Genomic DNA, 15,106 nt, shown 5'->3' on the forward strand with positions numbered 1-15,106 from the left:
CCCTCGACCGGACCCCCGCGTAACGTTGTTCGGGGACTTGAACGTCGTTCCGTTTCGCGGTAGACTCGCGACCGCCTGGTCCGAATTGGAATGATATTCTTTCCAGATGGAAAAATTGTCGATTTACAAAGCCCCGTGCGTCGGGAGAGCGAAGAACGCCTTTTCACCGGTGATTTCACGTATCGCCCGCGATTAGTTATTTCCAGTGGAGTTATGCCGAAACAGCTGACTTCTTTCGAACGAGTCGCGTGGATCGTCGACGGACTCCGGGGGTGTACATAACTTTACGGTAAATCTGGCCGTCGAAGCAGTTCGCACCGCATGCGGTATCAAACTCAACGCTCGAAGTGATACAGAAGTAAACCGATCCCGCATCCTTCGAGACGCTTCGAGTGTATCGTGTTTCTCGTAAATTGGGTCGAAACGAGGGGGGGTGGGGTGGGATAATTTTCGAGCGACGCTTCGCTTCTTTCGCCATGAGCGTAATATATTTGTGTGCCGAGAGCGAGCGCGGTACAAACTCGCGGTTGACCCTATCCCGGAGGTGTTGAAACGAGATTCGGTTCATCGCGAGCCGCGGAGTAGAGTTTCTTTCCTATTTTGTTTGTTTTTGGTTTTTTTTTTGGTGTTTTTATTTTTTTCTTCGCCTTTTTTCCACCGGGTTTCGTTTCGTAAATTCGTAGCCACTTTTCGGGGGAGGTGTCGAGAAATTATTGTACCGTAGGAAGCGGTGGTCTATATATATTTACGGTGGTCCTGGGCTCCTGGCTGGTTCGGCACGCCTCGAGTCGCGTCTCCTCCGTACCCATCGGCGGTACGCGAGTATTTCGAAATAACCTCGCATATGGTTCCTAAATATAACCCCATCGTGGCCCGACACCCGAATATTCTACTACTACTACCACCACCACCACGTCGTCTTATATATCCCGTACGCGTTATAACGTGCGGGCGACGCTAGGCGCTCGGGGTCGCCCCGCGAGTCACGCCGGATACCCAGACATTTATTTGCTGCCAGCCATGAGGAGGACAGGAAAGCGACTCTAGCCGCGTATAAAAGCCAAAAAAATAAAAAAGTAAATATATATATATATATCGTCACAAAAAATCCGAAAAACTCACGTTCTAGCGCGGAGCCGGTCGTGCTTTTTTTATTTGCTTAGTTATTTTTTTTTTTTGCTATCCGAGGGTAACGAGAAACGTGCAAGTTTTCCCGTCAAACTCCGACGAATCCTAAACTACGGTGACACGGAACATTCAGATCCGATCGAAAGTTGTATTTGAAAATATTCCCCAGATTTTCAGTGAGCGCGCGGGGTTATAATTTCTTATTTAGGACCACCCCGTTGAGAGTTTCCCCGATCGAACTATAAATATACTTTCCAGTCATGAGCGTAAGTATCGTGGTGGTGTTTTTTTTTTTTATCCCACTTCTTTTTTTTGTTTTTTTTTTTTTTTGCTTCTCTCTTGCGGGTCTTCTCGGTCGTCGTAATCGTCTTAGTCGTAGTCGTGGTCGTAGTCCGGGCTAACGGAGTGCGTGGAAAAGAAACGAGAATGTCATAAAAAGAAAAGTAAAAAAAGTAAAAAAAAAACAGACAGATGAAATAAAACGAGATGAAACAAAAAATGTAGAAAAAGATGGAGATAGGGTCGAGCGTAGGATATGGACCAGCGACGGTACAGCTAGGTCTCTCGCGACTAGTGTAGACACACATAAATGTATAATTGGCTGCACTTAAATCTCTATAACGCAGCAGTAAAAATGCGCACCGCTACGCGTAAATCAACGCTACGACGATATGGCTCTCAACCCCCGTCCCCTATCTATTCCGCTTCCTCTTTCTTTTTTTTCTTCATACGTATATCGTGTATACGTATACAAGTGCCCGCGTATCCGTGTCCGGATATTCCTGATATCTCAGCATTCCCCGAATTCGATTCGAAGGCATCTTTCTTTATTTATTTATTATTTTAGGCGGTGCAGCAATTTTTTTTTTGTCGCACTAACTAAGCGAATATTCCATCCCTTATTGCATTGTCGAAGATGTTATAGCGCTTCATTACCCAGATGTATATGTATGTATGTACCGGCGGGAAATGGGCAAAACCGAGGGACCGGTACGCAACATTAAACCGATTTGCGCGAACTAAATTAACTGCAATCGGAGGGACGGTGGCACCGACCGTCCAAAAAAACCTGCTGCATCCCCCCCCCCCCCCCGTCGTAGACGTTCTCGCTGAAATCTGCATTAGAATTTTTTTCTATTCTTTTTTTTTCTATTTTTAATATTTCTTCGGATAAAAATTCATGGAGATTCGGTAATAATCATCTCTTAACGCGCGCGCGGGGGTGAGGAGAAGAAATTTGATAAATGAAAGTCGATATTAAAGTAGGAAGCGAATAAGGTGGACCGGTGGGGCCGCCCAGGCGCACGGTGTAGTTTCCCCCCCCTGTATATAGTCCGCCCTGTCCGTCACGGACAAATTTTCGATCCATCACTTCACCCTCCTTCTCTTTTTCCCCGCCCGCCCCCCTCAGCGATCTTCTCTCGCCCGTTCGGGTCGCTGCTATTGACGAATTCAAAGTTAATCTTGGACACGAAACACTCGCTGGGACACTCGACCGGGACCGCCGCCCCGAGCGACCTGTCATCCCCGAACCCCATGGGAGATTTCGCTCCCACATCTAACTTGATTTCAGTGAACGAACGCCACGCGGTATTTTACCTCCTGTTTCGTTGATCTCTCTGTTACACGGTTACAAGAACCGCTCTTTTCTCCACTTGTGTTTCATTCATTCTTTTCGAAGAATATAGAGAGGAGAAGAAAAAAAAAAAAGACATCCAGTTCGGGTATCGGTTACATAGTCCGTCGAAGTTCTTTCCGAAAATATTGCTAGGATACGAGGACTCCTACCACCTTACAGCGTACTCGGGAATGGTTAACGCAATCGTTCGCAAACCCCTTTCGTTTTGCCCTCACTTACCACCGGACACAACGAAATCAGGATAATGAGATTCAACCCTTTCATTTCCCCCCCCCCCTGCGATCTCTGTACGGTGTACGCGGATGTTGTGCTCTCTGTATTTGCATTTAAGTCACTTAACTCTAACACCGAGCCAGCCAGCGGGGTTTGTACCGAAGGGTGGCGAACGGACGATGAATTTTACTCGGAATATAGTGTAGGGTACAGCCGATGCGGTAACACCCGCGATCCGTTCGTTCGATGGCGTTCGCCTCGTAGTTGAGGATTTTTAATTTTCATCGGGAGCTCTTGGTTTTTTTTTTTCTTTCTTTTTTTTTTTTTCTCTTACTTACTTTACCCTGAATTTCACGTGTACGGTAAGGACTCTCCCGCCCGCGATAAAAGCGCCCGGTGACGGGAGCGCGCTAATTCCTCTTCATTCATCAATCTTAGCTTTTTAATTGCTAGCGAGGGGTGGTTTTCAGACTTGAAAACCGGAGGAGGGTAACGGTCCTCCAGTCTTCTTCGTTGGAGACAGTAGGCGACGGTAATTAGAAATCTTGAGAAAACGGCTGGGGGGGGGTCCTCGCTTATTGTTACAAATTATTAGCGTTTAGTTTTGTTTTGCGCCTCATTTGCGTCCGCTGTATTTACAATTTATTTATTGTAAAAATTTTTCTGTTACAGGTGACGCGAGTAACGCGAGTATCGGTAGCGGGGAAGGTACAGGCGAGGAGGACGACGATTCGTCGGGAAAGAAAAACCAAAAGAAGAGAGGAATATTCCCCAAGGTTGCAACCAACATCCTCAGGGCGTGGCTCTTCCAACACCTAACGGTAAGTCCCTCGAATATCCAGTGATAGACACGCGTATCTAATCCAACCATTGGCTTTCCGAGATCGCTCTTATCGTCGGGTTACAGAAACTCTCTCTCTCTCTCTCTCTCTCTTGTTTTTTTCTTCTCTTTTATTTCAACTCCGACCTCCCGGTCGGGGGGCAGAAAAAAAAAAAAGATCCTCAACGTCTGGATTTGTTTTGCGGCTTCGGCGGCGTACGGAAAACATAAGAGAGAGAGAGAGAGCGACAAAAAAAACAACACCACCACTGACTTAATGTCCTAATACAAAGATAAGGAGCGTGAATTTCGTTGTACTCTAAGGCAGAACGCGGGACTCCCCTAGCCCCGGGTCTTGGGGCCCCTAATTTTCCTAGTTCCCCACGAAAGCTGCCCCTAATGATTCACGGGTAATTCGAGCTGCAAAAAGCGCAACCCGATTAGGCAGCCACCGAACGCCCGGTGTAACCATGCCGGTAGGGCACCACCTACCCCCCTCCCTCCCCCCCGCCGTATTCTATACTTCCATCCACCGGTCGTCGTGTCGGACACCCCGTGAATTTTCGGCAGGGGTGATCAGGTTACCGGCAAACCCACGCGCCAGCGATATAATCGTATTGCACCACCGGTTAATGCCATTGCCGCACACTCCGACTGCGTCTATACCGCGTTTCCCCCTACCGTCGCCCACCGCACCCCCTTGATTCTATTGGTTATGACGTGCCGAACTCCAACCGAGCTTCAGGTTCAACGTTTCCCCGTACCTACCTACCTACCTACCCCCCTCCCCTCCGTTTCCCTCTACGTAAATAGTAGACTTTGTTTCGTGGAGAAATCTCTCTTACTTTTTACTTAGGATGATATCGTGTAAGAGACGACCAATTTCTCGAGTTCTTGGGCCCTGAGCGGTCTGAAAAGGAAACGAGTACGACGTCTGTGTTCGGTCGCCGTGGCAAGTTATTTCAAGAGCTCGGAATATCGATCAAACGCTCGTTTTCTGCTCGTGGAGAGATTTTCGTTCGATTATTTTTAGTCAGTTTTTCTGTTTTGTTTTTTTTTTTTTCATTCTCAATTTTGTTACGTTCGTATGCCTGAATACTTCCTAACTGGGTACGATTACCCGAAAGTTTCTCAACGAATCGACTATAGCGATTTCAATTAATTGTCTCGCTTCGCGTTTCACGTATACCTACCCGCTAAAAAACGCGAGGTTATTGTTTGAAAAGAAAAAGAGAAAAAAAAAATAAATTAGAGCCATCGCGACGGTTTGATTTTGTTTTTTCTCCCTTTTCTCGAAACTCGATTCTTTTGTCCCTACGGTACGAGCGAGAGAGTAGCGTTAACCGATTCTAGCTTGTGATGTTCGTTGGGGTGTGAAACGACGTTACTTTGCGGTGTCTAACTGCGCTACATAGAAATTCTTCCGGGCCGTTCGCACGCGTTCGTTGGAAAGGGTGTGAAATTTAATCAAAGCGGTGTCGAGTAGGGCGGCGGTACGAGGCAGCGATTCGGCAAATATGTGCCACTGCTACCATCCTCGAGATTGGCGTGTGGGGCCGTTCGGGGTTCTATCGAATGAATTTAATTTACATCCCGCCTGTCCGCTGTCCGGATCCAGCGGATTCGAAAAAAAATTCTTAACAATTCTTTTTTCCCCCCGTACGATTCGAATTCAAATTTGCACGGATAACGTCGCTTAGTACGCGTACGGAACTTTGAGAGAGGATATATTTTGAAAATGCTGATAATCAGGGGACACGGTGAAATTTGATCGAGCTAACGGGGGAGGGGGGTTACCCCCGCGAGTCTATAAGATTCCGCGCGATTCCTAAGTACAATTTTCGCGTAGCTAACATTCTCTACGTTGAGGAATGGCAGCCCGCCAATTTCTAACCGACGCCACCGTTACGTTACGTTAACTAAGTAGTTATATACACTTTGCGCAGTCGGTATAATCGAGACACGAATTCGTCTCCTATATATGTTATATACATACATATATATTCCCTTTATACACGTGTATGTGTACGCGGCCCTTGAAGTATCAGGGAATAATTGAGAGAAACTCTCCCGCGAAAGGGAGAGGTTGATGTCAAGCAGTTGGGATGGCTGGTATAGCGGTGGCAAAGTCAACCATGATGTATGCTTGGCTTCCGTCTAATTAAACTTGGGAAGGTTCGCCGGTTCAACGCAGTCTACGTTTCCTCGAGTTGGATTCAAAATGACAACCGGCAGAGACACAAACCAACCCAACCATCGGGTTATATTATAGAACCGAACAGTTGTTCTCCAACGGCGTCGTTCTATCGCTACGTACGTTTTCACCGTAAAGCGGAAAACGAAAAATCTCATTCGCGGTGAACATTGATAAAAAATTTACTATGTCTCGTTGATTTTTCTTCATTACTTTATTTTTTTTTTTTTGTCTCCTGCGGTCCGCGAGCGGGATTACTTAGCTCACCGCCGTTGTACGTACGGTGCATGGATGGGGTCAACGTGAAAAGTGCAAATTCATTTCTGCGCAATAACAATTACCCCCGGAAAACTGCAGGGCAATAAACGAAATGGGATAAAAGTAGAAGAGAGAGAGATTGAAGACGGGGGCGCTACAGATATACAATATAATCCATTTTAATTTACTCGGAAGATATATCCGTCTAGCTTGCAGTTTCTTCGCGATTTCTTCTATCCGCCACAGCCACTGCAGTACCCAGTTCCCCCCCCCCCCCCCCCGGCCCCCCACTCGTTTCTTATATCAATGAAAACGTTTCACGAAATTACGTTCGCCAGTTTTTCGTCTTTATCCGTAGCCTCTTGGAACTTTCCGCGCAATTTATACACCGCTGACGTCCGTGTAAAAGCGTTTCGAAAAAAAAAAAAAACCCCTCTAACAAAGTCCCGACGAAGTTGAACCGTCGGTTAATTTTTCATGATCAAAAAAGAGGCGAGTCCTTTTCTCCTTCTCTCGAGAGCGGGCAAAGTTTTTCCGATTGAGAACACCTGACTCACGTAATGGTTAACCGCGAGTACTCGGATATCTTAAACAATTTGCATAGGGAACGATAGGCGGGAGTTTTTCGAGGTGTAAAGGGGCTCCGGCGGGTACTTGACGGGCCGTCCCGCGGAGGACGAGTAGGATGTCGCTCCCTTCCGAGACTCGCGAGCGTTTTATGCCGCCATAACCATAGCGCGGTACGGCCCACTTAGATCCGGTATCGCGCGCGCGCCCCGTGCCCCCTCGACACCAGGTCCAACGGTTGATATCTATTGTCCGTGACTTTTTCGCGCCCAACGAGAGAGGTCCTCGGGATCCGTCGCGCGAGGGTCGAAAAATCGCCGCGAGACTCGCGGATCGACGTTGAGGAGGATTTACACTATCCGATCGGCGATTCCTTCGATCTTTAACTCGGCAACGACACCTCGGAATCACCGCAGACGCGACGAAAACGCGCGACAATTTTTTTACCATCCAAAGTAACGCCGGTGTTTTTTTTTTCTTTCTTTTTTTTTCTCCCCCGTTGTCACCCCATCGCACCTCGGAAACACACGGAATAGACGTTTGCATACATTCACCTCGGCTGTTTTCCGACTGAACAAATCCTAAAGGATTTCGAGTTTATTTCGCAACAGACGGCCGCCTATCTACGGAGGAGTTCGCGTCACCCGGCGAACCCGGGACCTCCCTTATTTTTTTTTTTTTCTTTCCACCGCGTCACAAGAGAGATTCGAGGAATCTTTGAATTTTGCGGTGGTTTTTGTACGGAGTGTTGGGTAAAAAAGAGAAAAAAAGAAGATGATACGGTGCGCCCCGCGTAGGGAGGAGATAATTGCAAAAACTACGCGACGTTCCCCGCCTCGGTTTCGGCTCTCGTTTCTCTCCCGGATCTCTCTGCCGCGGGTTCGGGCTCGCGGAGCGGGATTAGACTGTCGGCCCCGCGACAACGTAAGCCCCCCCATTTTTGCGAAATTTATCGCCGTTAATCCTTCACCCCGCAGCCATCGTCTACCTCGCTCTTGTCGATATTAAAAATAATAAAAGGCGAACATTTTATACGGGCTGCGGCGGACCCACCTTATATACGTTCCGTATACCTATACCTATATAACCCTCGGCGTACCCCCGGATCTCCAAAGCCTGCGTCAGCCCAACGTCCGCTTTCAGAATATTCCATCCTCCGCGTTATTTTGCCCCCCGTCCACCCCCCCTTCCCCTTCGCCGTATAATCCCGTAGGATTTAAAATATTCGTATCTCGAATATGCATTCATAGGTTTAAACCAGTCGCGGATAGCTCGGACTCGCGATCCCCCTTTTACTTTCGCTCGTCTCTCTCCTCCTCCTCCTCACCCGTACATTCCGCGTACCGCTCGATTCCCGCGAACGTTCGCACGCACACCCTTGCGAAATACATATTCAAGGGCGCGAGGAGAAGGACCCGGGCAGTCTTCTTGATCCCGGTATTAGCTCGGCCACTCATTACCCTTTCCGGTGCCACTTGTCGCGAGTCGTAATCCTTCGCTTGTCCGAAACGGGTTCGGGTCGGGCTTATACGGTGGTACGTATACGGTATACTATGGAGACCGTTCTCCCGAACGTCGACTGTACCGGACGTCGTTCCAAGGCCTCGAACCACAGCCGCCGCATACCTCGTACCCCAGAAGGTTATTTGACGAACGTTCGGCGAGCGAAGGGCAAAAGAGAGAGAGAGAAAAAAAAAAGAGAAAAAGAAGAAGAAGAACGAAAAAAAAAAAAAAAAGGGAATAAAAACACAAATTGCGCCGAGATTTTATCCCGTCGCGGGTTGTGATCGATGATCGGGTTTTATTGGTGGCACGTAGAGTCCCGCTGCGACCGAAGAGATGAGGATTTGAATTTTCGGAAGGGGTTCTTCCCCTACTACCTCGGACTCGCGGTGGCGATCGGCGATCGACGCGGGCCACCTCGGCAGCTCGGTGTTTCCTCTCGTGTTCGCGCGCGATACAGAGGAAGTTTCGATAAATTTTTTTTCACCTCCGTGTCGAATCGAGACTCGATAGCTGTCGACGGTGATGATCATTTCGCGATAGCAATACCATTAAGTCGTGCTCGACAATTCCCCGAGGCGCTGTAAATTCCTCTTAGGTATCCGGGTGGTGGGGGGGGGGGGGGGGGGGGTAGACAAAGATCTCGGGGGGTGGCGAACGCGGTGAACGAGGTGGACGTCGGGGGACACCGTGGAGCGATATATATATATATAGATATTTTCAACGTTAGGTGCGACTTCTGGTGTAGATGGCACACCCCATTAAGGAGAGTGCCAGAGAGAGTATCCTTTGCGGGTTCGGGTTCGTTTCGATTTCCCCTGTTAGCGTCGTAGCCAACCGGTGTTCGGTCCAGTTCTATTCCGCTCGATTCGCTTCGCAGTCGCCGAAGTGGCATCAATACTTGATGCTCGGACTCCCCCCCCCCCGCCCGCCCCCCCCGTAGCTCCCTCACTTTTGGAATATATACAGTGCGCTCGGTAGCCCCGGCTAGCCGGACTCTACCGAAAGAGAGAGCCTCGGGATCGGAGCACGGAACGGGGGTGACCTATGGGTTATATTATTCACAATACATTAAGCACTTTCACAGTGGCATCGGTCCGCCCGATGCCAGGAGATTTTGCCCCGGTCTTCTGCCCTCCGCTGCATCGCGAGGACGATCAAGGGGTGGAGTAAGGGGGGCGGGGGGTGGCTTTTGGAAACCAAGAGGGGGCAGGGGGATCATTTTCGGGGTAAAACGAGGAACGGAGACACTTTGACGAAATCGATGCGCCGCGTTCTACTTTCGGCACGTACTTAGCGCCCGTATACGGCGAAACGTATATAATGCGGAGGGAAGATAATACGCGTGCGTTATGTACACCGACCGTATTCATACCCTTCTAAGTAACGTTTGTCGATGTTCAATATTTGCAATGGTTATAGGGAAATGCGTCCGGCTACGTAATTTCGCTCTTTTCGAAAGGACCCTTTCGCGATATCCGGGCCATCGTCCTATCCGAATGCCAATTTTTACCTTTTGTTCCCTCGACCTTCGACCGATCGCCAAGGTCCCGCGATTGTTCGGCTTTTTCGGGGCTCGCTAAGGGTAACGCGTAGGGGTCTCCGGTGACTTTCGGGGCAACGCGAAGACGGGAATATCGGAGAGCCCGAGTAGCGGGTTCGATTGCGAATGTAGCGGCGGATTCGCCCTTTCCCCGTTTTTCCTCGGCGTTTCCTTTAGGAACAGAAACTGGGAGCGCTAGCGAACCCGGGCGCCGGGACGACCCGACCATCCTTTAATTCAGGCTGACAGGTGAACCCACCCTCCGCCCCGGTATCCCTCGGGGTAAGATAGACCCGTTCCCGGGATTTCCTTCGGGATCCGGCGGATCTTATATCACGGACAGCCATCTCTATATAAGCAATCCTAACCCCCCCCCCCCCCCCCCCCCCCCCCCCGACGTGTACCTCCTTCGCCGATCACCCCTCGGCCGAACCTCCTACGGCTGAAAGTATATATACGTGCGACGGTGGTAGCCGTAGCGTTGATCAGAGGTTACGGTTTCGGGAGCAACGTTTATAGCCAATTTTTTATACTCTCAAGGTCCTTCATTTCTCGTTAAATTCTCGTACGGTCTGACGTACCATCTTCCTGATTTTCGCCCGGACTTAACTTCAACCCCACCTCGATTAACCGGTAGAGTCCGAAAATTATTAGATTCCATACATCTGAGTTCCGAACGCCAGCTGGACGTGTGCGACGTCGCGACGCTCCGCGTTCCGGATGACAAATCTCACCATGGTTATCGGTTCACTGAATTTATATAAATTATAAATCCTTACACGCACGTACGACACGCTTTCGGGAGAAAAGCTTGCATAAAATATCAGCGGGTGTAAGTTTAGTGCTTCTCGGATCCACGAATAATGGGGCCGGCGGGGGGAGGGGGGAGGGAGGAAATGTACGTCATCCCGCGGGAGCATTGAATGCCCACCAGGGGAGATCCGGTCAAGCGATCCTACGTGTAGCAATATATATCGAAACGTGAAGACGACACGGTAAAGTGCGTGGGGTTGTTTTATTTATTTATTTTTGTTTTTTTTTCCCCCCTCATTTTCAATCGGATTATCCGCGGCGACGCGACGAGGAGAAAAGAGAGAAAATAATTTTTTTCGGCTTCACGGGGGAGGGTAAAATTCAAAGGGCAGGTTTACAGGGGACGAGCAGCTTTGTTTCCTCCCCCCTACCCCTCGTTCGACAAATTCGGCGTAAAGCTTGAACCGAAATTCATTGATTTTGGTTTTATGAAATTTGAAAACAATCGATGAACACACAATAGCTTGGCGAACACGCGGTGTGTCGTGTTAGGTATACACACCGGGCATCGGTAATACCTCCCTTTTAACTCGCCGTTTCGCAGGCTGCTGCGAACCACCACCCACAGCCGAACCTCGCGACTGTCTGTGATTTCATAATACGTGTCGCGCACACGGACCGAATGATCAATTACCGTCGTCGTGTGTATTTAATTAATTAACATTTCATTAATTACACGGTACAGAGATCCGACCGTAGTTACGGCGGCGGTGCCGCTACCGCTCGCCCACCGTTCGCCTCACCCCCGTCACACCGCCCCGTACCGTACGAAATCGCGGCTCGTTCTCCACGCTAATCGCGTTTAATTCGCAATTATACAGGTGAAGCGAAACCGTGAAATTATTTATCCGCTTATCCGAATTCCTTTAAACTGAAACAACGCGCGATTTAAAATCGCCACATACACGTACCTACGCTTCTGTCTTTCCGCATCGGATGATAATCGTGTGTTAATTTAAACGTTACAAACTTGTTCGCGCGCATTTCCATCGCCAGATATATTTTTACGATTACAACGTGTCGGTATCCCACGGGTCGGCCCCCACCGTGCTAATTGGACGAAAATTCTCTTTGCGCATCACCGGACCTAGAAATATACGTCAGATAAAAATCAGCCTTCGCCTCGAGTGACCGTCAACGATATATATACACATATGTATATCTACCGCTTCGGGATCAGGAATAATTACTTCGTACGAAGCGCGTATGTCACATCTTCTCTTTTTCTCTCTCTCTCTCTCTCACTCTCTCTCTCTCTGTCCTCTCTTTTTTACCTTCGCGACGATCAAACCGGACCGGGATGACCCGACGTCGCCGCCGTTATCGTACTTTTATCCACGAAGTACCGGACGAATGCCCCCCCAAAAAAAAAAAAATCAACGTCACCGTACGGAACTCGGGTTATAACTCGGTAACCGTTATGAAACCGTATCAAAAATCTCCCGAATAGATTCCCCCGAAAAAAATTCGCAGCAGAGTATCAGATCGCCTTGTACGATAGCTAAAGTTTTTTTTCAACGTTTTTTTTTTATCATTCCGTCAAAGTGCCGAACAATCGACCGTCAAAGTTACACTTTGACAACGTGCGTCCGATTCCCCGTAGAATTAATTTCGTTATCCTTTATTCTTAATTCTTTTTTCTTTTTCTCTCTCTCTCTCTTCCTCATCGAGAGTGTGAAATTTTTTTTTCCCCGCCACGCGTTAATTTCCTACCACATGTCTCCGATCGGCCCCAATATCTTTCGTTCTTTCGTCGTTTCTTCGGGTGATCGGGGGTGTTTCCCCCCCTCCCCCCCGACCCTCTCGAAAGTAACGCGGTGCGGCGAAAAGGGTGATGGGGGGGGAGGAAGGGAGTGGGGTGGGGGGTGAGGTAGAGGGGCTTAATTAGCGTCGCGGTATTCGGCGGTCGTCGTCCCTCTTTCGTCGAATCGGCACCTCTGAGGTTTCGAATTGCGATCCTTACTTTTTGCGCGGGGCCGACTCTCCGACGGGGCTGCAAAAGTCGGGGGTTGGGCGAGGTTAGGCACACACACCGCGTTTCGAAGCGGCGAGACTGCGAGGCAAGGCTTTTAGCCAAGGAGCGAAAGGCACGGCGTGGAATTCACGCGGGGCGCTGCTCTCGAACGGATCGCACGACATTCTTCGGGGCGCCAATGAGTTTTGGTCAGGCGTTGACGAGGCCGGGCACCGTGTGCCGCCGCGTTATTCTCCGACGGGTGTACCCGTTCTGCTCATTCTCACCACGAGAGACACCGGAATGCCTCGACGGGGGCCTATCGCCGCGAGACCGCAAAAAACACCGCTCCGGTCCCGTCCCGTCGACCGTCGAAAAGCGAGCCGCGCCAACGATACACTACTCGCCGCGAGAAAAGGGGGTAATCCGACACGGTGCATAATACATAACATAATACACACGACCGACTGTGCGCGTCCCATCGCGGTCGCGGTGTGTAGCCCTGTGTCTGTCTAAGGTTACAACTTATTTTTGGTAACGATGAATCTTCGAATACGTTGCAGGCAATGAAACTTCCTCATCGCTCGGCGACGAGTACATTACGAAATGAAAGAAAAACTTTGCGACGACGGGTTGGAAATTCGTTACTTCGAAACTTGTTGGAAATTCGTTTTTTTTCTCTTTATTTTTTCTTCCCCCAAATGTAGGGAGTACAGGTAGAGTTTTGTGCAATTCTATTCGTACACGGTGAAAGGCTTCTTTTTTTTTCACCGCGTAGCGTTGTCTTTCCGAATTTCTTTCCTCCCTCGTCCTGTTCGCGTGTCCTCTCTATTTCTCTTTCTTCGTTACTTTACCGAGTAAGACAACCCAGAGACGAAAGGGGGAAGGGGGAAGGGGGAAGGAGGGGTGGAGAGAAAGAGAGAGAGAGAGAGAGAGAGAGATTCGGTCGTGGAGTAAAGGGAGGCTGAAAATATCCTCTCATCATTATTTTTCCTTAAATAGTGGCGTAAAAGTGCAGGGGGGTGGGCTCTCGAGGGATGGCGGTGTACGGCGGTGGAAGTGAGAAGGAGTGTTCGGAGTCTGGATGGAAACAGAGGGGAGGGGTGAGGAGGAGGGGGGAGGTGGGGTGAAAATGGGGTACGAGGCGAGGGGAGTAGGGAAAGGGGGAAGGCAAGACGGTGGGAGGGCCGGGGGGGGGGAGGAGGGGGGTCCCCGGGAGATTTATGACAGGCGTTAAGCAGTAATGAAATTGCTCGTTGCTCGCTACGTCTCGGGGATGGGATAGGCAGCGCGTTGGGAAACCGGGAAGCGGGAACTGCAGGGAGACGACCGAGGACGCGGGATCGCCGACTCGGAGGAACGGAGGAGAGACGGAAAAGGGAAGAGGGGGAAGAGGGAAGAAGGAGGAACGCCGAGATACCTTGTACCAACAGTCACGTGGTGTAATTACCTCTCCCAGCTGCGTACGCGCGGCGACCTCGCGTAGATTTTTAATCGCCTTCCCTTCATTTATCGCACGTCGTAAAAGGCACCGGGGGCCCCGAACACAACGGAGGCGGCGGCAGCCCTCCGCCGCTCCACTCGCGGACTTCGAAATCACACCTGGACGTTGGTCACCGTTCGGACGAATGAAAAAACGAAATGAGAAAAAAAAAAAAAAGGAATAATTTTCATTTTTTCTACCGATGTACAAGGATTGTATGGATTCCGACTCGGCGTCGCGCGGAGGTCGGCGAGGTATACAGGATTTTTGTGCGCAGTTTGGGATTTTCGCGGTGTACTCCGAAGTAAAATCTATCGGTTCCCGTCCCACCCCTTCTGGCAGGACCTTCGGTTCCCCCCCCGCCCAGTCTCCTTCCACCCCATTCTCGTTTTCTTCCGCGACGGGATAAACTGGGATAAATGTCCCGGAAATATAGTGGCCCTACCGGCATCGACCGGAAATGGAAGCTTGTGGTCGGATACGGATATATATATTTCGTATGGCTCGCTGGATTTTTTCCTTTTTTCCTACCCCCCCTCTCTCTCTCTCTCTTCTCTACCCTCTTCTCATTCTTCGTCTCAATCGTTCGCTTCACCCGCTCTCCCCCCCCCCCCCCCCCGAACCTTAACAGTTTTTCATATCCGGAGGGACGTTACATGCGTATCGCGGAAAACTTCCAACCGACGGATAAGCGTTCAACCGCGATAAACGAGTCGCCGATCGTTCGATTTGTATCGTACGAGTGCTCGATTAAATTAAAACCGACGAAAAGATTCTAGAGAAAAAAAAAAAAAAAAAAAGAAAAAAAAAAACTAAACCAAACCAACTCCTCGCGATTTCGAAGCAAAACACCTTATTTCATTTATGAAAACTGGGAAGTATTACGACAAACGGCGCGATGCGCAAAGATACAACGTTATGCGGCAGGGGGGTAGGTAAAGTATGAGAGAGAGAGAGGGAATAAGTTGCACAAGGGAAAAAGCGAGAGAGA

The 15,106-nt window shown here is 49.5% G+C and overlaps 1 protein-coding gene across 6 annotated transcripts in view; it reads left to right on the forward strand.

The window, feature by feature from the left end:
- Positions 1-15,106, forward strand: part of LOC105687648 (homeobox protein homothorax) — a 303,587-nt gene that overhangs the window by 192,339 nt on the left and 96,142 nt on the right. For all 6 annotated transcript variants that reach the window (XR_007278162.1, XR_007278161.1, XM_048654505.1 and 3 more), the window contains one exon: positions 3,653-3,801. Coding sequence is in view for 4 of the 6 variants with exons in the window: in XM_048654505.1 (XP_048510462.1) it covers positions 3,653-3,801 (149 nt within the window). In the remaining 2 variants the exon portion in view is untranslated. The remainder of the gene's footprint in view (positions 1-3,652; positions 3,802-15,106) is intronic.

The sequence above is a fragment of the Athalia rosae genome, chromosome 4 (genome assembly GCF_917208135.1).
Source record: "Athalia rosae chromosome 4, iyAthRosa1.1, whole genome shotgun sequence".
NCBI classification, from domain to species: domain Eukaryota; kingdom Metazoa; phylum Arthropoda; class Insecta; order Hymenoptera; family Athaliidae; genus Athalia; species Athalia rosae.